Here is a 22,624-nt window from a genome sequence, read left to right as displayed (position 1 = left end):
GAGAGAAAGAAGGATCTTGAGGAGAAAACAAATGTGAGAGAAAGAAGAATCCTAAAAGAAAACAAAGGATCTTGAGGTGGGTGTTAGAGGGAGCCATGAAAAAACTGTGCGTAACCCAAAACAAATCAATTGGAAATCTCAACTGTGTGATTTCTGCACAGTCCTATCACTGCTCACACTGATATTTTTAATAGATGTAAGTGAAAACCACCTGACAACAATATGCAATTTTATCTATTTTACTATTAATTCCCAATGATGATAATAATACGTAAATATATGTGTATGTATTTATTCATGCATGTGCACTCACGCCTAACATATATGTGTAGCAAAAATGATCATACGTTGGAAGATAAGAGTGACACCAAATTGAGCTTTTGTGCAGATTCTACCTTTCTACAGTGAGGAGCATATAGTGCAACAAGAATTACTTCTACATAGCTCCCAATTCACTACTGTTCTATTCAGGTGGAGGATTCGGACACTCTTTGAATTAACAGGAATTTCATAAAACATAGTGTTTGACCCCATGGCTTTAGAAAAAGAGACTTCTTGTGATAAAACTGACAGAATGGAGATTCTGATTCTTTATTGCCAGGCAGTGCACTCAGCTTGCTTTGGAAAGGAAACAGATTATTTACCGTTTTTGTTTTGTTTTGTTTTTAAAGATTTTATTTATTTATTTGAGACAGAGAGAATGAGATACAGAGAGCATGAGAGGGAGGAGGGTCAGAGGGAGAAGCAGACTCCCTGCAGAGCAGGGAGCCTGATGTGGGACTCGTTCCCGGGACTCCAGGATCATGACCTGAGCCGAAGGCAGTCGCTTAACCAACTGAGCCACCCAGGCACCCTATTTACCGTTTTGTGGCACAGTCAATGAGCAACTTCCAAAGGAAAGAAGAGGATGTCCATAAAAAATCTAACTGAACCAACACTACTAAGTAAATACACTGATGCAAATGTATCCTTACAATTTATTATATCACCATTTTTTCCAAGGAAATCTTCAAAGATTCTTAATTAATAAGTAAGATGTTTTGGTAGATATTTTCAAAATTAATGATGGTTAAAATGATAAGGATTCTAAACTTATGAGATAAATAAAAAGAAAAAAAAGTGTAATCTGAACAAGATAGATTTTCTACCCAATTAAGGGAACTTAACTATCTTAAAAAGCTTGCCTCTGACACTGTTGAAAAAAGAAAAGTTCTGTGTCCGCTTCCATAAAGGTTGTGCTGTGCTCCGTTCTGTTGAGTCACAGTACACTGAACATGAAGTGATTCACTAACAGTTTCACATTCTGTGTCTGGGGGTGCATTTAATGGTCCAACAGAAGGGAAGCCTTAGGAGCTGCACAAATAGCACTGTTTTCAATAAAAATCCCAAATAGTTTAGGAACCAAAATAGGTTTCATTTTCTATCTCCCAGAATGTTGATCCTGAAAGGAGAAAAATAATCCCCCTTCTTCCCCCAAAATAGAGGTATACACTTAAGAGGACTCTGGTCAGGTACTCTTTAGTTACTTATTAAAAACTTACCATGTATCATGTACTGCATTAGAAATTGGGGATAGAGAGGTACAGATAATGTATGGGGATTAACATAAGAATTAAAAAAAATGGTTAAAATGAAAAAAAAAAAAAAAAAGAAATTGGGGATAGAGAGAGAACAATAGGTACTTGCTCCACCCAGCCTTAGACAAGTGCAACACAGTGTGGTAACTTTTAAGATACGAGAAATCTAGAGCAGTGCCAGAGCACAGAGAAGGGGGCCTTAATCTAGGTCTGATAAAATCTGTAGGGATGAAGAAAAGTTTTCCACAAAAGTTGAAGGACAAATATACAGTTATGATGACAATATTTTGCCTTATTTGAACAAAAACAAAAGAGAGAGAGAAAAAAAAATCCTCTCAAATAAGATATGAAACACGTTAAGAACACTTTTGGGCCTAAAAGGAGTTTCCAGACTGAACAAGAACTTACCATTTAGTCATACTGAATAAAGGTCACTCGGGGGGGGGGGGGAGATTAAATATCTAAAAGAACAACTACAATTTTCTCTTTTTTTATATAGCCATGGACTCAGTTCTGTTCATGTCTGTTGCCCAGAAGATGGCCATGTGTTACTAACTGCAACAGATGCTGGGAGGCTTGTAAATGGAGCCCCTAGCTAAGTAGGTGTAAATTTCCTGCTAAAACTCACTTGTATTACCAAATGCAAGACTGGGAGAAGGGACATTGGCAGACATATGGCTGTTTCCACCACACTATCTTATTTTAAATTCTACTGGTGACCAAAGGAGGCAGTGAGTGACAGACTATAGGTAAGTAGCATATACACTGCAATAATAAAGAGTACAATAAATAACTTATATATACTACAATAATACAGTACAATACATAACTTATATGTTCTGAAATGTAAAAAATGTCTGAAATGTATGAAATTTTGAGAGATTGTCTACAAAAACTAGTTTGAGATTCACAGCTTAATAAATAAAACTTCTAAGGAAACTGCCTTTCAGTGACCAATATCCAACTATTACTGCACAAGGGCTATTTTTTTTTCTTTTTTAAATGGTAAAATAATTCAAAATGCATTACTAGCACAGTCATTTTGATAGGAAACCTTATTCCCCAAACCTGAAAAATATTAAAACCTTACTTGCAAATACCTATCAGCTGATAATTGAAAATTCTAAATTCCTTTTTGTTTATCTCTTAAAAATAAAAAAAAAAATTTTTAGTTATAGCTAGCAAATTCATTTATCAGGTAAGTTTTAATTACAAGGAAAGTTATAAAATTCTGTTAGTCTTGTTTAGAAAAAAAAGGGTAAGCGTAATTTCATTGAAAACCCATAATAGCTGTTCTCCATTACGTCAAAGGAGGTAAAATCTCATCTAGAAAATAAGAAATCCATGGGAATATGAGAGGTGCAGCATCCAACATGACAGAAACAGCTTTATGAAGAATACAAAAAGAGGTTTCTTTTCTCACAGCTGCGGCAAGAATAGTGAGCTTAGACACTGCATGCCTGCATATGATACGTAGAAAGATTAAAAGAGTTATTTAGGTGGTTAGTTTCACATCTATTTCGAAGTCGATAGTCACCGAGGTGGAAGAATAGTAGGTAGGGTGAGAAAAGCATCTTAAAAGGAGAGGGAGAAAATGGAGTGCCTAGTTCCTTCTCTGCTCTCTTCTAGCCCTATGAAATTAAGCAACTTGAACAGTCTTGAGGATTTAGTTTTCCTTACCTCTTTCTTCCATTTCAGAATGTGTTCTGCTTGACTTCTGGATTGTGCAAAGCGAAATCATGTATATAAAGGGGCTTGCTTGCTTGCTTGCTGCCAAGAAGTGCAATTACACGTGTAAAATGGTAGGCATGGGAGTGGTTGATGAGAGTGGCTGTTTCTTCTCCTCCTTTGGTGAGGTATTTTTATTGTTCAAAAGAGCAAGTACTTACTATCAACTGTGTGATAGACGCTAAGTTCTTAAATAGTTGTGAGAGTGGTGATAAAAGATGAGGAGGGGGAGGAAGGTCGTTCTGAAGCAAGGCGGTCATACAGCAGGAGACTGAGAGCATACATGCTTTGGAGCAGAGGCTTTAAATCTGGGTCTTATTTCTTAACATTCCAGATGCCTTATTTTCTGTGAGTATAAAATTATTTAAATCCTTATTATAAGAGCCCTTCAGAGCTATGAAGTGAACACATGCCCTGACACTTTTGAGAACTCTTCATCTAAACAACAGAATCCCTTCTATCTACACTGAAGAAATGCAGATGGCCGAGCCTCGGGTCACAAGCCCCGACACGGAATCTCTAAACATCATTCAGAAGTCTCTACGCTAGAGAAGCTCTCCAAACGATCGTTAGTAGCCAGCCAGCACCTGACCACTGAGCAGCAGTTGAGAACCACTTGTTAAGAGACTTTCTATTCAAAGTGTGGCCCATACACTGGCTGTATTGGTATCACTTGGGAACTTGTTAGAAATGCAGAATACAGGCCCTGCTCTTAATCAGAATCTGCATTTTTACAAGATCCCCGGCTGTTCTCAGATATCTTGAAGTTTCAGAAGCATAGAGAAAGACACCTAGTTTAAAAAAAAAAAAACAACTGTTCTGAGTAAGGAAGAGATTGTAAGTCAGTGTGAAGTGCTAAATTTAAATAGGGTAAAATACATGGTTTTAGAAGGTTCTTAATGTACAAAAATGTTTCTATGAAATAGCAACTCATTCATAATTTCCTGATACAAGTTTTAGGTTATTAACATGCACCATGATATGTTAAGAAATCTATTTTTTTTTAGAGAAAATGGCAAATGATAATGGAAATGGCAGTTTCTCTTGCCTGGGGCTATAAACATTTTTGGAACACAGGCCTCAGTGAATGATGGACAACATCGCTCCATCTAGTGTTGCTTTCCGCAACCTTCACACATAAGGACCCATTACCGTTTTGAGTGTCAACTACGGTAGGTTCAATCAATTCCAACAATGTTAATATTTTTATTTCAGCGCAGAGTACAAAAAGTTCCTCTGTACTAATGATTCACTAAGTCTCACTAAGTTTCCCTGAGGCTGAAATGAAACCTAGGATTTTCACTCTATTGAGGTGAATAAACCATTCACAGAAGTGGTGAGGAGGGAAAAAAAACAAAACAAAACCAGAAGTGGCAAAAGGTGAAGTATTTCAGTTGATGGTTGAAATTACATTTAAAGGAGGTAGAAAGATCTTCAAACGTCAGTTAGGCTTAGTACAAGAATGATGAAAGATTGAATTTGGTAACTTGAATTCCCAGCATAAGCTCTAATCAAGAGCAGCAAGTATTACCTCTCATGTCATGACCGTCTGGTTTCAAATCCCAACTCCACGACTGACCGTGCAACTTTTACCTCTCTGTCCCTTCGTTCGTTCATGTAAAAACTATGGATGAGGATATTAAAGGGGACTTTAATAAGGTTTTGCTCACATGTTGGTTGTTGTCTTTACTAGTGTTCATCAAAAATAGTTTATTTCTTAAGGGCCTGTGCAGAACCAGTGTCACGTGATGAAGGTTTTCCAGGAGCCCAAGAACCCCAGATCATGACTCACCCAGTTCTATGAACCAGAGATCATTATATTAAACAAAACAAACCATGAAAACAAACAAACAAACAAGCTAGTTGCTTAGATTGAGTGGGATAACACATGTAAAGCTCTTAACATGGTCATACGCAGACCGGCCCCCGCTGGTCCTATATACAGAGTAAACACTGGGAAAGTGTTAGCTGACATCGTCGTCCTTGTCATCATAGGTCCACCCCAGTGCTAGCAAATGTCCTGCTTAATATTTTTTGTACAAACAAGTAAAATGCTTGGTCCCTAGTATATATTATGTTACTATTATATAATATTATGTGGTTTTGAGAGGTCCTTCCCACATAAGACGAAGACTTGCAACAAGGCTTGGAAATCGTTTTTGATCTTATTTCTGCCCTGCAGCACAATGCCCAGGACCCAACAGGCATGTATAAATTATGGTTTAAGATGAAACAGATGAGTATTTTACCATCATATATAATTGTATTCACGTGGACAAATGGAATTCTTGCCAGAGTTTTAGTTCACTTTCAAAATTAATTGGGGGCATAGTATCTGCCATCATATAATACACTTAAGTAATTATTGTTAATGATAACCTGCATACTTGCCCCATCCAATCCCTACTGTATTAGCTTCCTGAGGCCACTGTAAGTAATTGCCACAAACTATGTGGCTTAAACCAAGAGAAATTCATTGTCTAACAATTCTGGAAGCCAAAAGTCACATGTCAACAGACCAACAAGATATGGAAGCAACCAAAAGTCCATCCATAGATAGATGAATGGATAAAGGAAATGTGGTGTATCTACAATAGACTCTTATTCAGCCATAAAAAAGAATGAAATCTTGCCATTTGTAACAACATGGATGGGGCGCCTGGGTGGCTCAGTCGTTAAGCATCTGCCTTTGGCTCAGGTCATGATCCCAGGGTCCTAGGATCGAGCCCCGCATTGGGCTCCCTGCTCGGCGGAGAGCCTGCTTCTCCCTCTCCCACTCCCCCCTGCTTGTGTTCCCTCTCTCGCTGTGTCTCCCTCTCTGTCAAATAAAGAAATAAAATCTTTAACGAAAAAAAAAAATGGATGAACCTAGAGGGTATTAAGCTAACGGAAATAAGTCAGATAGAGAAAGACAAATACCATAAGATTTCACTCATATGTGGAATTTAAGAAACAAAACAAACAAACAAGAGACAAAAACAAACAAACAAAAAAAAACAGACTCTTAAACACAGGGAACAAACTAGTAGTTGCCAGAAGGAAGGTGGTGAGGGGTGGAGGGTGGGGTGTGTGAAATAGATTAAGGGGATTAAGAGTATACTTGATTGAGCACTGAGAAATGCTATAAGATTGTTGAATTGTTGTATTCTATGCCTGAAAGTAATAGGACACTGTAATTATACTTGAATTTAAAAATAAAATAAAAAATAAAAGATACCACCTCCCTCCCCCCCAAAAAAGTCAACAGGCCAAAATGACAGTGTCTAGAGTTGAGCTCCTTCCAGAGGCCCTAGGAGAGAGTGTGTTCCTTGCCTCTTGCAATCCCTCATGGTTACTGGCTTTCGCTGGCTGATGGCTGCATCTTTCCCATCTTCAAGGCCAGCAGAGTCACATCTCTCACTACTTTGTCCTCACACAGCCCCCTCTCTCAGAAAATGAAAATGAACAAGTAAATCAACGAATTATGTAATACAATTTTAAGAAATGTTAGTTGCTATAAAGAAAAAAAGCAAGATGAGGGATCAGAGATTTTTCTATTACTCATGGATTTTAGAACAAGGCTCTAAATTGTCTTAAATTGTAGCCTTATACTTTTGATTTTGGTGTGGTACAAAGAAGTTTGCTATTTTTCCGTTAAAAGAATGATCTATTTTGGACACACTATTACTTTCTAAAATGAAACTATATAATGATGAGCTCAGAAAATAGTCCTTTACCATGCCATTCACTTTTCCCTCAGGGAATAATCCCTTATAAAATTAGTATTTATGTATTCAAATTATTAAGAGAATAAAGAACCTGATCCCACTGTGTTTAGAGTTAAAAAATTCAAGCGAGCTTTTCTGATTTTTTAAAAGTTCTCAGAGGCATAGCTATCCCATGCAGTAATTCTGAAGATAATACTAACACAAAACCTACAAACTTGTGTCATATGCACTTCCATTATGGATTAACTGGGATATTGTGTGTATATTTATAATTTTAAGTCATTGTTATTTAGATTTGTTTCTTCTCCTTGTTAATTATTCCATCTTCTCAAACTTGTTTAAATGGATTCCCCTCACAAATTTCCTCTTCTCACACCTCTAACTAGTTGTAGCTTCTTCACCCTCCCACATACCCATCTACGTTCTTGAGTAAAGACTACTTAACATGTAAAGTTGTCATGGAAGGGATAAACCCCATTTCAAGTTTGGACATAAAGGCTGGGTAGTCACATAGGTTCCAGTAATGATGTTGAATCCATGATGCACAAAAGAGGTGATAATGGAGAGAAGGAGGGGCAGAGAAGAAAATACAACATAATAATGTATCTCTGACTATTAAAAACAAAGCAGTTCTGGGGCACCTGGGTGGCTCAGTCGGTTAAGCATCTGCCTTCAGCTCAGGTCATGATCCTGGAGCCCGGGATCGAGTCCCATATCGGGCTCCCTGCTCAGCGGGGAGTCTGCTTCTCCCTCTGACCCTCCCCCCTCTCATGCTCCCTCTCTCTCATTCTCTCTCTCTCTCAAACAAATAATAATCTTTAAAAAACAAAAACAAAAACAAAAAAACACAAAGCAGTTCTACCATTTCCTTCCAGGCACAGAGACAGAGATGATCACTTACCTGGTGTTATAGGACTAAAGTTTCCCTAGTGCCATTGTTATTGAAAATTTGAATGTAGCAAGTAAACATAAAATGAGAAGAGTGAAGATACTTAATATGTTTGGAATGAGGGTGGAATTATTTGCAAGGGAGCATTGCTAACAAAAATATGGTGATGCAAATACATTGTGCATGACTTGGGACCTGAAATGATTAAAATTACTTACAGGCTCTGATCTCAGGGACAGTAAGGAAATGAGTGAGGATGACAGGGAGTGACAGATGTATTCAGTGGATTTCTGGATACATTTTATGAATCTAATATCTACTCACTCTTTTGCAATGAACTTTTCTGTCCTCTGGGAAATCCATCTGTTTTCAATAGGGCTAATCCCATTTAACAAAAGGGCAGAAATGTGACTCATTCACAGCCAAATAAAGCACCCCTTCCCCTGGCCATGGTGAGTGTCCCAGGCATGTGAATAAATCAGAATCTTCTCTGGGATTATTTTGCTTGTCCCGTCTGAAAGGACCGTCTCATTTGGCTATTGTTTCTAAACAGGTAGGATGTTAATCAGACGGTTCTTTGTCTTCTTGTCTGCCATATGGAGAGAGACATTTTGAGAGATGGAATGAGACTGTCTAAAAATTAGAGACGTAGAGTAATGTCCTACCTTAGTGTTTTTATTTAAGAGACATACGGAGTTTTTGTTTGTTTAGAACCATTCCGTAAGCAAATATTTATTTGTATATAGCACTGCTTACTGATGAACTAATTTTACCTCAGAATCCAGTGACAGCAATTATAATGACAATGATAGTTCCCATTTGTTAAGAGCTAAGTATGTGCTAAGTGTCTTACATGCATTGTTTTTCCATTTATTAAATTAATATTCTGAGTACATAAAAAACATAATGTTTATAAAATACATGAAATTAAGAAAGCAAACTCTTCTCCTTTACTTGAAGCATGGCGGAGAACACTAGCTGTCCCCTTGTCAGAAAACAGAAACAGGGACCCTGTTGCCTCCAAGAGCACAAGTAACACAATTTCAACAGAGAGTCATTTCTAAAATTGTATGCAATTTTAGATGTAAGCATATAGCCAACATTCTGATGCAGTAAATTAGAACTTGGCAGAATTAATTAACTGCAACAGTAAATAAAGTAAAATTTAAGGTCGATTTTAATCTCCCATAAAGCAGCAGTTCTGGCTTACTTCTGAAGTGCTGAGTATGAATTATGTGTCCTTGCAAAGTAGAAAGATCACTGATGTAGATGTATCTGACAGGGGAGATTTTCAGATTTACTTTTCTGTGTATTATGCTTTGGCTCTATCAGATTGGCTGCCCCAGTGCCTTCTTGTAACACAGACCTACAGTGTTAATCTGGATGCTAAAAACACATACATGCTTTGCAAGTAAGCTGGCCTGAAATTGGATTCAGCTACAATCATCAAAATTAACTGCTTTCCTTACACCAATAAATATCTAATAATCTTTCTTTTTAAAAATATTTATTTATTTGTTTGTTTGTTTGAGAGAGAGAGATCGTGAACGTGCAGGGGGAGGGGCAGAGGGAGAGCATCTTAAGCACAGTCCATGTTGAGACCCCAGCCCAACATGGGACTCAATCTCATGACCCTGAGATCATGAGCTGAACTGAAATCAAGAGTCCAACGCTTAACAAACTGAGTTACCCAGGCACCCCTAATCTTTCACCTACAAGGGAATGTTTGCAATATCAAGCTTTTTTTTATGTTTGCTTTCTTGGTTGTGAATAGCCACAAATTTGAATCCTTTTTTTTTTCAAGTCACCTCTTCAATAAAGCATTCCATGTCCACCACACCCGCCCTCATCTGCCCTCTTACAGTATTTTATTGTAAAATTCTTTTTTTAAAAGATTTTATTTATTTATTTGAAAGAGAGAGAGAGAACAAGTGGGGAGGAGGGACAGAGGGAGAAGCGGGCTCCCTGTTCAGCGGAGCTTGATCCCAGGACCCTGGAATCATGACCTGAGCCAAAGGCAGCCAGCCACTTAACCGACTGAGGTACCCAGCCACCCCTTATTGTAAAATTCTTATTTTAAGCTGTTTACTATGATTATTTGTGTGATTTTCATAATTATTTTATTTTTTTAAAAGATTTTCTTTATTTATTTGAGAGAGAGAGAGAGAGAGAGCACATGAGAGGGGGGAGGGTCAGAGGGAGAAGCAGACTCCCTGCTGAGCAGGGAGCCCGGTGTGGGACTCGATCCCAGGACTCCAGGACCATGACCTGAGCCAAAGGCAGTTGCTCAACCAACTGAGCCACCCACGCGCCCATAATTATTAATGTGTCATATATTATGTGGAAAAATGTTATTATTAAATTCTGTTCTTTTTTTATAAAGATCTTATTTATTTATTTTGAGAGAGAGAGAGAAAGCATGAGCTAGGGGGAGGGGCATTAAGCGTCTGTCTTCGGCTCAGGTCATGATCCCAGGGTCCTGGGATCGAGCCCCGCATCGGGCTCCCTGCTCCGCGGGAAGCCTGCTTCTCCCTCTCCCACTCCCCCTGCTTGTGTTCCCTCTCTCGCTGTGTCTCTCTCTGTCAAATAAGTAAATAAAATCTTAAAAAAAAAAAAAAAAAGAAAATCTGTTAATACACAGGCTACCAAATTTTGGAAAACTGTTTCTACAATGTGAATGTTATCTATAGCATTAAACCAAGGAAACAAATTAGAAATAAAACAAACAAATCCCCTCCATTTTTAAAGTTCATTATAGCTCCAAAGCAGACATGACTTAGTCTTTGCTAATCAGACATGACCTCTATAATATTTATGTAGATACAGAAATTAGTTACATGAGAAAACAGGATAGATGTTATCCACTGTCTGATGCACAAGGGATAGGGCTGTATGATATCAGAGTCTGCAGGGATGGGGACAAATCCGGCAGCTTCCTGGTCTTGGCAGAGGTAGCCTTGCCTTAAGACGAACAGCTCTGGGGTGTACTGTGGTTATTCCTAAAGCTCAGCCTACAAGCCATGTATTCAGTTCTCCTAACAACTTTGTATATAAATCCTTTTCTTCTTATCAGAGAATTCTTTTTGTCACAGCTGAGAACAGCAACTGGCGCACTGCATCTCAAACACATGTTCTATTCCTCATATCCCTGGATATGTCAGTGGCTATTTGGAATTACTTGAAAATCTACAGATTGGTCAGTGGCTTGACCTGTGACAAGAATTTTATGCCAGTCACTTATAACAAGAGCAATAAAACCAAACATAAAAAGAGATTAATCAGTTATTAGTAGAAGCTAGAGGAGTCACATTAGAAATTTAGAGTCAGGTTAAGCCATGCAATAAATAGATGAGCAAAAGAATTGAGAGACTAAAAAGAAAAAAAATGGAGCTAATAGTGAGAGGAAAAGCCTGCCACTGAGGCATATTAGCTTTGACAAAATTCTGATCTCCAACACTGGGCAGAGTGAGGCCCACTTTTATAGTTCTTCATTTTGCTATTATTATTATTATTATTATTATTATTATTATTATTATTAGTGTGATTATTTATTTTATCCTTACCTTGAACCATCTTGAATGAGTCTCAGGAAAATAATCAATCATAAGAATCTATCTTAAAACAAACCACCATAAAAAATAGTGGTGAGGGGATGGGCATCTTTCACCCTACTTCCCTCCCTCCTTTTTTTTTTCACTCTCTCCCATCCCTTTTATCTCCATTTACTAATTACAGACTATGTTTTAATACCAATCTAAATCAAGTATTACCAACTATATATATTCCTTTAAAAAGTCCTGGACATTATCAAAATCACAAATTTCATTGAGGAGGTTCAACTAATCAAAGATGCTCGTCACAATGTCTAATTTGTCTAATATTTCAATACCTACATACTATCCTACTCATTCCTTGAGCCTTTTTTATATCTAGGACCATTATAGATAAAGTTATTTTATACTAGGGAGTAAAATGAATAATTTAAAGAAAACTGTAAAGAAGAGTGGAGAGAGGGTGTTTAGAAAGTACAAAGTCAAAGAGACTTTAAGCTTTGGAGTCCGTGAGATTGGTTATATCACATGATAATGAAGTTATCATATATATGGAAGTGAGAAAAAGGAGGCTGAGTTTTTTTTGTTTTTTTGTTTTATTTTTTGGTGCAAATTTTTATATTTGTTCTAACCATATAATAATAACCAAATGTAAAATAAGTAATTGAATGAACGAAAATAGATTGTATGAGGTATCAAAACCAGATAATCAAAAAACTGCCAACAAACAAAAATCCAAGACCAGATGCTTCATAGATGAATTCCACCAATTTTTTTTTTTGAAAAGAGTTAACACCTATTCTTCTTAAGCTATTCCAAAAAACAGAAGAGGAAGGAAAACTTCAGAATTCATTCTACAAGGCCAACATTACTCTGATACCAAAATCAGACAAAGACACTACAAAAAACAAAGCTACAAGCCAGTATCTCTGATGAACACAGATGCAAAAATCCTCAACAAAATATTAGCAAACGGGGACACCTGGGTGCCTCAGTTGGTTAAAGAATCTGCCTCCAGCTCAGGTCATGATCCCAAGGTCCTGGGATCGAGCCCCGCACTGGGCTCCTTGTTCAATGGGGAGCCTGCTTCTCCCTCTGCCTGACACTCCCCCTGCTTGTGTTCCCTCTCACTGACAATAATAAATAAATAAATAATAAATAAATAAAATCTTAAAAAACATATTAGCAAACACAATTCAAAAATACATTAAAAAGATCATTCACCACAATAAAGTGGAATTTATTCCAGGAATGCAAAAGTCGTTCAATACTCACGATCAGTCAATGTGATATGTCACATTAACAAGAGGAAGGATAAAAACTATATGATCATCTCAATAGAGAAAAAGCATTTGACAAAGTACAATATCCATTCATGATAAAAATCCTCAACAAAGCAGGCTCATCAGGAAAATAACTCAACATAATAAAGGCCGTAATGAAAAACCCACATCTAATATTATACTCAAAGGTGAAAAACTGAGAGCTCTTCCTCTAAGATCAAGAATAAGACAATGATGTCCACTCTCACCACTTTTATTCAACATAGTACCTGAAGTCCTAACTGCAACAATCAGACAGGAAAAAGAAATAAAAAGACACCCACACTGGTAAGGAAAAAGCTAAACTCTCACTATTTGCAGAAAAACATGGTACTATATATAGAAAACCCTAAAGACTCCACTGAAAAATTCCTAGGACTGTTAAGTGAATTCAGTAAGGTCACAGGATATATAATCAAAGTACAGATGTCTGTTGTTTTTCCGTATACTAATAAGGAAGCAGAAGAAAGAAATTAAGAAAACAATCCCATTTACAATTGCACCAAAAAGAATAAAATATCTAGGATTAATTTAACCAGGAGGTGAAAGACCTATAGTCAGTAAACTATAAGTCATTGATAAAAGAAACTGAAAATGATACAAATGAATGGAAAGACTTACATGCTCATGGATTGCAAAAATTAGTATTGTTAAAATGCCCATCATACCCAAAGCAATCTACAGATTTAAGGCAATCCCTATCAAAATAGTTTTTTCACAAAACTAGGACAAATAACCTAAAATATGTATGGAACCACAAAAAAACTTGCATAGTCAAAACAATCTTGAGAGAGAAGAACGAAGCTGGAAGTATTATAGTCCCGGATTTCAAGATATACCACAAAGCTATACTAAACAAAACAATACGGTACCAGCACAAAAATAGGCACATAAATCAATGGAACAGAATAAAGGGCCCAGAAATAAACCCATGTCTGTATGGTTAATCAATCCACAACAATGGAGTCAAGAACATACAATGGGGAAAACACAGTCTTTTCAATAAACAGTGTTGGGAAAACCGGACGGCTACATGCAAAAGAATAAAACTGGACCACTTTCTTACACCATACACAAACATAAATTAAAAAATAGAAAAAACATAGGCAGTAATCTCTTAGACATCACCCCTAGTAACATGTTTATGGGTATGTCTCCTCCGGCAAGGAAACAAAACCAAAAATAAACTACTGGGACTACATCAAAATAAGAAGCTTCTACACAGCAAAGGAAACTATCAAGAAAACAAAAAGGAAACCTACTGAATGGGAGAAGATTTTTGCAAATGATATATCTAATGAGGGAATAATATGCAAAATACCCCCCAAAATTATACAACTCAACACCAAAAAAACAAACCATTTGATTAAAAAAATTGGCAGAGAACCTAAATACACATGGATACATAAAAAGATGCTCAACATCACTAATCATCAGAAAAATGCAAATCAAAACTGCAATGAGATACCACCTCATACCTGTCAGAATGGCTGGTATCAAAAAGATAAGAAATAACAAGTGTTGGTGAGGATGTGGAGAAAAGGGAAACTACAGGCACTTTTGGTGGGAATGTAAACTGCTATAACCACTGAAGAAAACAGTATGGAAGTTCCAAAACTAGAACTACCATATGACCCAATAATTACGCTATGGAGTATTTACCCAAAGAAAATGAAAACACTAATTTGAAAAGATATATGCATCCCTATGTTTATTACAGCATTATGTACAATACCCAAGATACGGAAGCACCAATAGATGAATGGATAAAGATGTCAGATACATATACAATAGAATATTACTCAGCCATGAAAAAGAATGAGACCTTACCATTTGTGACAACATGGATGGACCTAGAGCATATTATGCTAAGTGAAATAAGTCAGAGAAATCAAATACCATATGATTTTCCATTTATGGAGAATCTAAAAACAAACAAACAAATGAACAAACAAACAAAATCAAACAAACTCTTAAATACAGAGAACAAACTGGTGGTTGCCAGAGGGGAGGTGGGTGGGGGAAAGGATGAAGTACCTGGAAGGGAGTAAGAGGTACAAACTTACAGTTATAAAATAAATTAAGTCACGGAGATGAAAAGTACAGCATAGGGAATGTAGTCAATAATATCGTAATAGCATTGTGTGGTGACAGATGATGACCAGTTTCACAGTGAGCACTGAGTAATGCACGGAATTGTAGAATCACTGCATCACACACCTGAAACTAATTTAACATTGCATGTCAATTATACTTCTATAATGAAAATAAATAATTTAAGGTAGCCATACTAGCCTTCCTACAAATCAAAATAAAACAAAACAAAACAAAAAAGAGACAGAATAGGAAATTACTAGAAAGTTGGTGATGTATCTACTACAAAATCAAGTTTTACATTGTGAGAAATCTAACACTGTGCAGAATCATACACTAAAAACACAGGATGTATGGGAAGACCACTTACCATGAAACTTTGTAATCATAGCATCAAGAACATAATAATGATATCAATAAAAACATAGCCATAATATGATATTTGACGTTTTTTATCCCAAATACTCTACTCAATCACTTGCAGCCTTACAGTTAAGATTTAGTATTTCTTCCTCTGAGATGAAGATCCTAAAGGGAATTGCTTCCAATAAATACATTATCATCAAAATTAAAACCTAAGGCATACTTTTCACTAATCTCTTCTTTTAATGCAGGGAAAAGTCTTAACAGACTCCTCTATACGCACAGCTTATATATTGGTGCATTGAAAAGCATTTTTTTTAAATGTTTTGAAGGCACCTAACTGCCACTACCAGCACTAAAGGGAGGTTCTTCTGTATATTTTCTTATTCCCTTGGATTCATAAAAGAGTTCTCTAAAATGTAGTAAGGCTTTCCCCCGATTGCATCAAACCTTAACATGTTAGGAAAAAATTACATATAGACCAAAACAATTTTAAAAACTTTACTGCCATCATTCCATCATTTATTAATTCTTACTATGATGATTCTGTACCAAGAAATACACTGTGGGGGAAGAGATTTGACTTGAATGTTCCATGGAAGAAAATATAAGCAGAAAAGCAGAGGGCAATGACTTGAAACTTTCTGCCTAACACTGCATTTGCTTTTTAAAAAGTCCAAGTATTTTTTTCCCTCCAAGGGATATCTTAAATCGTAAAAACTAAATCCCTAGGTGCTAATTTAAAGATGCCTTTTAATAGTTACCTTCACATAACGGAAAAAAATGCTGATTCTTCAATAATTCTTTAATAAATTTTCAAAAGTCCCTTATTCTACTGAAACTTCCCTAATACCCTCACTCAGAAGTTCTCAGGGGACTTTAAGCTTCTTTCAGAAATATCTTTATACCTGTATTCTCTCTCTCACCTCCTTATATTTTGTTTAATTTATTTACCTGTTTGGTTTTTCTCTTGCTCTTCAATTAAAAATCTTCCAGGCAGTGTCCATATAATTTTACTGTACAGAGTATGTGTCAGTTATTTTGTTTAGTCTATAAACATAATGATCATTTGTCAAAATGATAAACCTGAAATTTCAAGGAATTAATAGAAAGGAGTCAAATTAAAAAAAAATTCAATTGATATATGTTCACCATTAGTTTTTTTTTTTTTTAAAGATTTTATTTATTTATTTGACAGAGAGATAGCATAAGTAGGGAGAGAGGCAGGCAGAGGGAGAGGGAGAAGCAAGCTTTTCACTGAGCAGGGAGCCCGATGGGGGGTTTGAACCCAGGACCCTGGGATCATGACCTGAGCCGAAGGCAGCCACTTAACCAACTGAGCCACCCAGGCGCCCCCACCATTAGGTTTTGCTGAAGTCAAAAACTGTCTCTAGTTATGAGTTTTCATCTTGCAGATTTTCAATACAATGAAAGTGAGTAGTAAATTTCATTACAAAGCTTACTTACATTTAGCAGATATTACTTCTGTAAGGTTGTATTTGTTTTAGAATTACTCTAGCCTATACACGTAGAAAATGAATATTATCCTATAAAAGTATCCCCCAGAAACAAAATATTTTGTTAGTCTTTATATGTATTTGTTATGAATAATTTATACTTTGATTTTGAAAGTGCTTCCTTCTTAAAGTCTAGATTTAAAAAAATTATCTAAGATTAAAAGTTAACTGATGATGCTTAGCGGTATAAATTAACCTATAATCCTTTCATTATTATACAACTGTGCTCATGTTGTTTGGTATTTGAGTTTGTGCATGCACCGGCAAATGTTCTTTATTTTCTATTTTATTTTATTTTATTTTTTAAGATTTTATTTATTTATTTGACAGAGAGAGACACAGCAAGAGAGGGAACACAAGCAGGGGGAATGGGAGAGGAAGAAGCAGGCTTCCCGCTGAGCAGGGAGCCCGATGTGGGACTCGATCCCAGGACCCTGGGATCATGACCTGAGCCGAAGGCAGACGCTTAACGACTGAGCCACCCAGGTGGCCTCTTTATTTCCTATTTTAATACTGATTTTAATGTTTGAAATATTCACCTTGTCTGAAATGATCCCTGGAAGTGTTTGACTAGAGTAATCTGACCCTCTCACTGAGCTCCAGTGAACAAGATATTATTATCCAGGACACCCAGTATTCTAGTAGCTCTGGTCTGCTGATATTTTCCACTATAAACAGGAAATCAAGAAGATTCACGCCTCAGGGAAACTATCATCAAGTCCAAGAACAGTTAGTTGATTTTGGTTCAGCTCATGATGATCAGTCATGAGATTAAGCCCCTTGTTGGGCTCCTAGGCATGGAGCCTGCTTAAAATTCTCTCTTTCCTCTCCCCATCCCCTCCCACTTTCTCCCACTCTAAAAAGAAAAACCAACCAAACAAACAAAAAACACCACTCAGAAGAAAAACACATTAGACAGAAATTAAAATACAAGAGAATCATCAGAAAGTCATTTAAAATCTGTCTTGCTTTCCTTTCTTCTATGCATTCTTTGCACATGCACATCTGATAAACCATTTTAATGTCATAATCGGAGTCCTGATGATGAATGCTTAATACCAAAACATTTGTAAAGCCTATTTTTTAAACTTGATATCAAGGTGGCAACCATTTAGGAATAACGTGAATAATGAGGCTCATCTATTGTTTAAGTGTCTCAAAAAATAAAAGGAAAATATGGACAAACAAAAGAATGAGAGAAGGAAAAAGAGACAAGGAAATTCTAAAGTGATTGATTTGGGATTCAAAATAAATCATAATTAGTGAGATTGATCAAGGAAAATGTATCATTAATTAGTCATGGTTTAAGAGTCCTAATTAACTAACTGCATTCAAGAAAAAAGGTGGAAATAGAAATGTGATGGAGGAATTGTAGAAAATAAAGTAGTCATATAACAAGACAAAGAAAATACGTATTTTATAGGGTTCTCAGAATTTAAAGGCTATAATGAAAGCTGTTCCAGCTTATTTCTGTTCAACTCTACATTACTTTAAGATGATCCCAAATAAATTTTTCATTCTAGATTGGCTCTTCCTATCATGAAGTCAATTTCTAGATAGCCTTCTTCTTCAGCTCCTGTAATGTCATTGGGTGGACAGATGAATTTATGAAATGAAAATTAATTTTTAATATTAGCCCAAGCAAAGTATAATTAGAGGAGAAAATGAACTAGAGAGATATGAACTAATAACATTAACATATATATAAAAGTAGGGATTACCTACTCTTCGAAATTCTCAACAGTGCAATTCCTTTCCTTAGTACGTAACTAAAGGCCAAATTGGCATGTAATCAATACTCCAAAAGTTGTGGCAAATCCATATGTGGGTTTGTGTCTATGCTTTGATTTATATAAAATTTGCCTGAAATATATCTTACCTCATTCTGGAGATCTCGAATCATTTTGCTCTTTCTTTCCATGTCAGTCTTTAAAAAATTAATCTGAAAATGAATGGAATATTATATAAGCACATTTTAAATTCATTCCTATGGCTTTTATAAATTTATTGTCATGATTTTGAAGCATAATACAATGATTATCTCTTTATCAACAAATATTGAAAAAGAACAAAGGATTGAAATTTTCATTAACCAAACTTTCATGCCCAATTCATACATAGACCTACTGATTATAAAAAAGGCTCTTCTCATGTAGTAAAAGATTCATTTTTTTTTAATTGAGAAACCATGCATATTATAACTGATTCTCTTACCTATGTAAACCTCAATTTAAAAAGTGTGGTTTTTTAAAAAAAACAAAACAAAACAAACAACAACAACAACAACAAAAAGCTAGATTCTAGGGTTGGGCCTAGAAATCTCCATTCATAAAACACTCTGCAGGTAATTTTGACCTACAGCAGGTTGGAAAGCAATTGCATAGTGATATTCCTGGTCTCTAAAGCACAGAATGTTATAATACCGTACCAAAGAAGTCATGTTTCCTTCTGAATTTGATATTGCTGGAATCTGTAACCTTAGGTCAGTTGTTCAAACTGTATTTGCATAAACACAGCACCTCTGCTGCCTGAGTATATCTGCTTGAGTATTTTGAAAAAAAAAAAAAAAATTCAGTATAGCACAGTTGTTAAAATCTGAGACTTTATAGTCAGTGAGAGTTCACTCTGATAAAAAGTGACTATGATAGTGGATAAAATATTTAATGTCTCCAATTTTTAATTTTCTGGTAGTCACATTTCTTAAAAAAGTAAAAGGAAACAGATAAAATTAATTTTATTAATGTTTTATTTAATTCAATAAACTCAAAATATTATTATTTTGACATGTAATGGATTAATGATATAATTGACATTATTTTTTACAATATATCATTAAAATCCACTGTATGTTTTACACTAATAGCATATCTCAATTTGGACTAGCCATTTTATAATGCTCAATAGCCTTATGTAGCTAGTGTGTGTATATATATATATATTAGACAACAGTCTTAGAGGATCCCTGGAATGATACAAAAGAGACTGGTAATGTGGGTTATCTCTGGGGATAAACTGAATCAGTGGAAATCAAGTTTAGGAGTAAAATGAATTTTCACCATATATACAGATCTAAAAAAAAAAAATAGCTCTGAAACATTTCAAACATAAACAAAAGACCAAGATGTAATATGTAAAACGCCTCTGGGCCCAAACCTAAGAATAAACAAATATAAATATTTTGTCCAGCTTTCTTCAGACCTTGTAAAAAAATAGTTACACCTACTATTAAAGCCCCACCTAATTTTTCTTCCTTCACTCTCCAGAAATTGATGTGTCTTAGTCTTGTGCATGTTTTTGTACGTTTTGCTTTCCTTGTAACAAATGTTAATGCCCCCTCTTTTCTGGATTGTATAGGGGTCCTTAAACCATTCCTTCAAATGGTAACAGAGATCTAAACCAATTCTGGATGGTCAAACTCCATATAAAACAAGCAGAAGCCTGAGAACTACCACGACCATTGTTTTGGTCATAATAATTTTCAAGTTAAATTTTAACTATGAAGATAACGACAGCAACCTGAAAACATAAATCACACTCTGTCCCATTGAGAAGATAGTTCGATCTGGTTGATAATGCAAAGGACTGGAGGACGTGGTGCCGTTCAAAATTAGATATGTATGCAGCACAATAGGGTATGCCCCAATAAACAGCTTTTGCACCCATTTCTACTGCTGTGTACTGACTGCCTCAGCCTATAGATAACCAATCTTGTGGCTGGACCAGTCTTTGAGGTTCGTAGTATGATTGCAAGACACCCTCAGCGATATCATCAGGAAACTTTGAAAAAAAAGGTTTATTACTTCTAAGTCCTGGATATTACATGTCACACCTGGGGCCACACAGTGAGGCCATGGGTAGAAAGAGCCAGGGAGAGTGAAGGCCTGAGGTTCTGCTTTTATTGGGGTGGAGGGTAGGGGCCTAGGGTTTCCTGGGATCACTTTTTACTGGTGAATTTAAAAGACAAATTTGTAACATTTCAAAATTTCTAAAGTGCCTATGTAGATGTAGTATAAGCTCCGGTAGCTGGCTTTTCTTTTTTGTGATCCAAGTGCTGACGCAAGCTTTGATTGTGAAGGCATCCACTTCAAGAGGGCTACCTGAAATACACACAGGGCCAGCCACAAGACTAGCTGAAGACCCACGCCAGGTCCTCCCTGTCCCAGGCTTCAAGCTCCAAAATACCTCCGGTTCCTTTGTTTTGGAGATCTTGGTTGATTTCAGTAATTGACCATTTGGGCTGCTTGTTTTTTCTCTTATGTTTTAAATTTCCATTCTTATGTTTCATTTATTTTTTTTTCATTCATTCAATGAAAGTTTATTATTTTTTTATTATGTTATGTTAATCACCATACATTACATCATTAGTTTTTGATGTAGTGTTCCATGATTCGTTGTTTGCATATAACACCCAGTGCTCCATGCAGAACGTGCCCTCTTTAATACCCATCACCAGGCTAACCCATCCTCCCACCCCCCCTCCCCTCTAGAACCCTCAGTTTGATCTTGAAGTCATGAACTACTTAAAGCCACCTTGCTTATATTAATAACCTATTCTTTCATGGACCAGTACTTTTCCCAAATCATCACATTTTGATAGTATTCAGTATATATTATACATAATTAACAAATTTTTTAAATGATTATTTTATTTTGACATCCAAACACATTACAAGGGGTTTTCTCACACGTTACTTTAAAACAACCTTTAAAAGTAGCTAGAGCAGGTTTTTCTGTTTTTTTTTTTTTTTTTTTTTTTTTAAGGAAACTCTACATTCAACATGGGGCTCAAACTGCTGACTGTGAGATTGAGTCGCCTGCTCTACCAACTGAGCCAGCCAGGCGTCCCAACACCTAACTTTAAATAAAAGCTGGGGCACCTAGTTGGCTCAGTCAGTAGAGTCAGCAACTCTTGATTTTGGGGTCGGGAGTTTGAGCCCCACTTTGGACACAGAGTTTACTTAAAAATAAAAATAATAGAAATAATAAATAAAAAAATAAAGAGTATAATGAAAATATATTGCAATGTTAAGAATACAATTACTTAAATGTGAAACAAGGACAGAAAATCTTGAGAATGCAGGGTTCAAATATTCAAGAGCTAAAATATATTCAAAATATTCAAAAAGTATTAGCATTTTGAAACCATTAGTCTAGAATCCCAACAGGTTTCAACATCCCTGGCAAAATAAGCATTCCTGGTAGATAGTTATGAATTTCATTCTCAGAAACAGAAAATACCATTTATTTACTCTGAACAAAGAATGTAAGAACATAGCAATTCTTTACTCTTAATGAGAGTCAAAGCTAGAAGCTAATTTTTGCCTTTAGACTAATTATGTCTCACTTAGGGCAAGTTAAGCCATAAAAATTAACAAGAGTAGTGAAATGCATCCAATGAACATTAATATCTTTAATAACTCTGGTTACAGAGAATGTGAGCTCATTCTTCCTTGCTATCTGTTAGGAGTTTTCAGGAGGAACACAGGTTTGAAAGATATGCTATTCCATTATCTGCTTAGGGATAATAACAAATATTCACACGTTCATAAAAAGTTATTTTCCCACAGAATTAGTCATGACAGCTTTACTGCTTCTTCAATTTAATTTTTCTCAAGTTTATCTTTTATATTTTTGTGATTTAAGTTTATCCTTTAAGTTTCATAACATTTTACTATAAACTTACCAAATGATGTATTTGCAACATTTTTGCATAAAATACACAATCTGTTATTTTTATGGAAAAAGGCATAGTAAATAGTTATGTAATCAAGGGTAGCACATAAGATTATCAGCTCTTAAACCTATCATGTTTGCAGAATTAAATCCAGTTTTTCCCCTCTCTTCGAGAGTGAACAATTACAATTATCTTTATCTCT

At 35.8% G+C, this 22,624-nt stretch overlaps 1 protein-coding gene across 1 annotated transcript in view; it reads right to left on the bottom strand.

The window, feature by feature from the left end:
- LUZP2 (leucine zipper protein 2) overlaps positions 1-22,624 on the bottom strand; it is a 251,195-nt gene that overhangs the window by 216,764 nt on the left and 11,807 nt on the right. The window contains exon 4 of the mRNA XM_035012463.1: positions 18,628-18,690. Within this exon, the coding sequence (XP_034868354.1) occupies positions 18,628-18,690 (63 nt within the window). The remainder of the gene's footprint in view (positions 1-18,627; positions 18,691-22,624) is intronic.

The sequence above is a fragment of the Mirounga leonina genome, unplaced genomic scaffold, assembly GCF_011800145.1.
Source record: "Mirounga leonina isolate KUSES-001 unplaced genomic scaffold, KU_Mleo_1.0 Mir_166, whole genome shotgun sequence".
Taxonomy (NCBI): domain Eukaryota; kingdom Metazoa; phylum Chordata; class Mammalia; order Carnivora; family Phocidae; genus Mirounga; species Mirounga leonina.
This window is presented reverse-complemented; position numbering and strand designations above follow the sequence as displayed.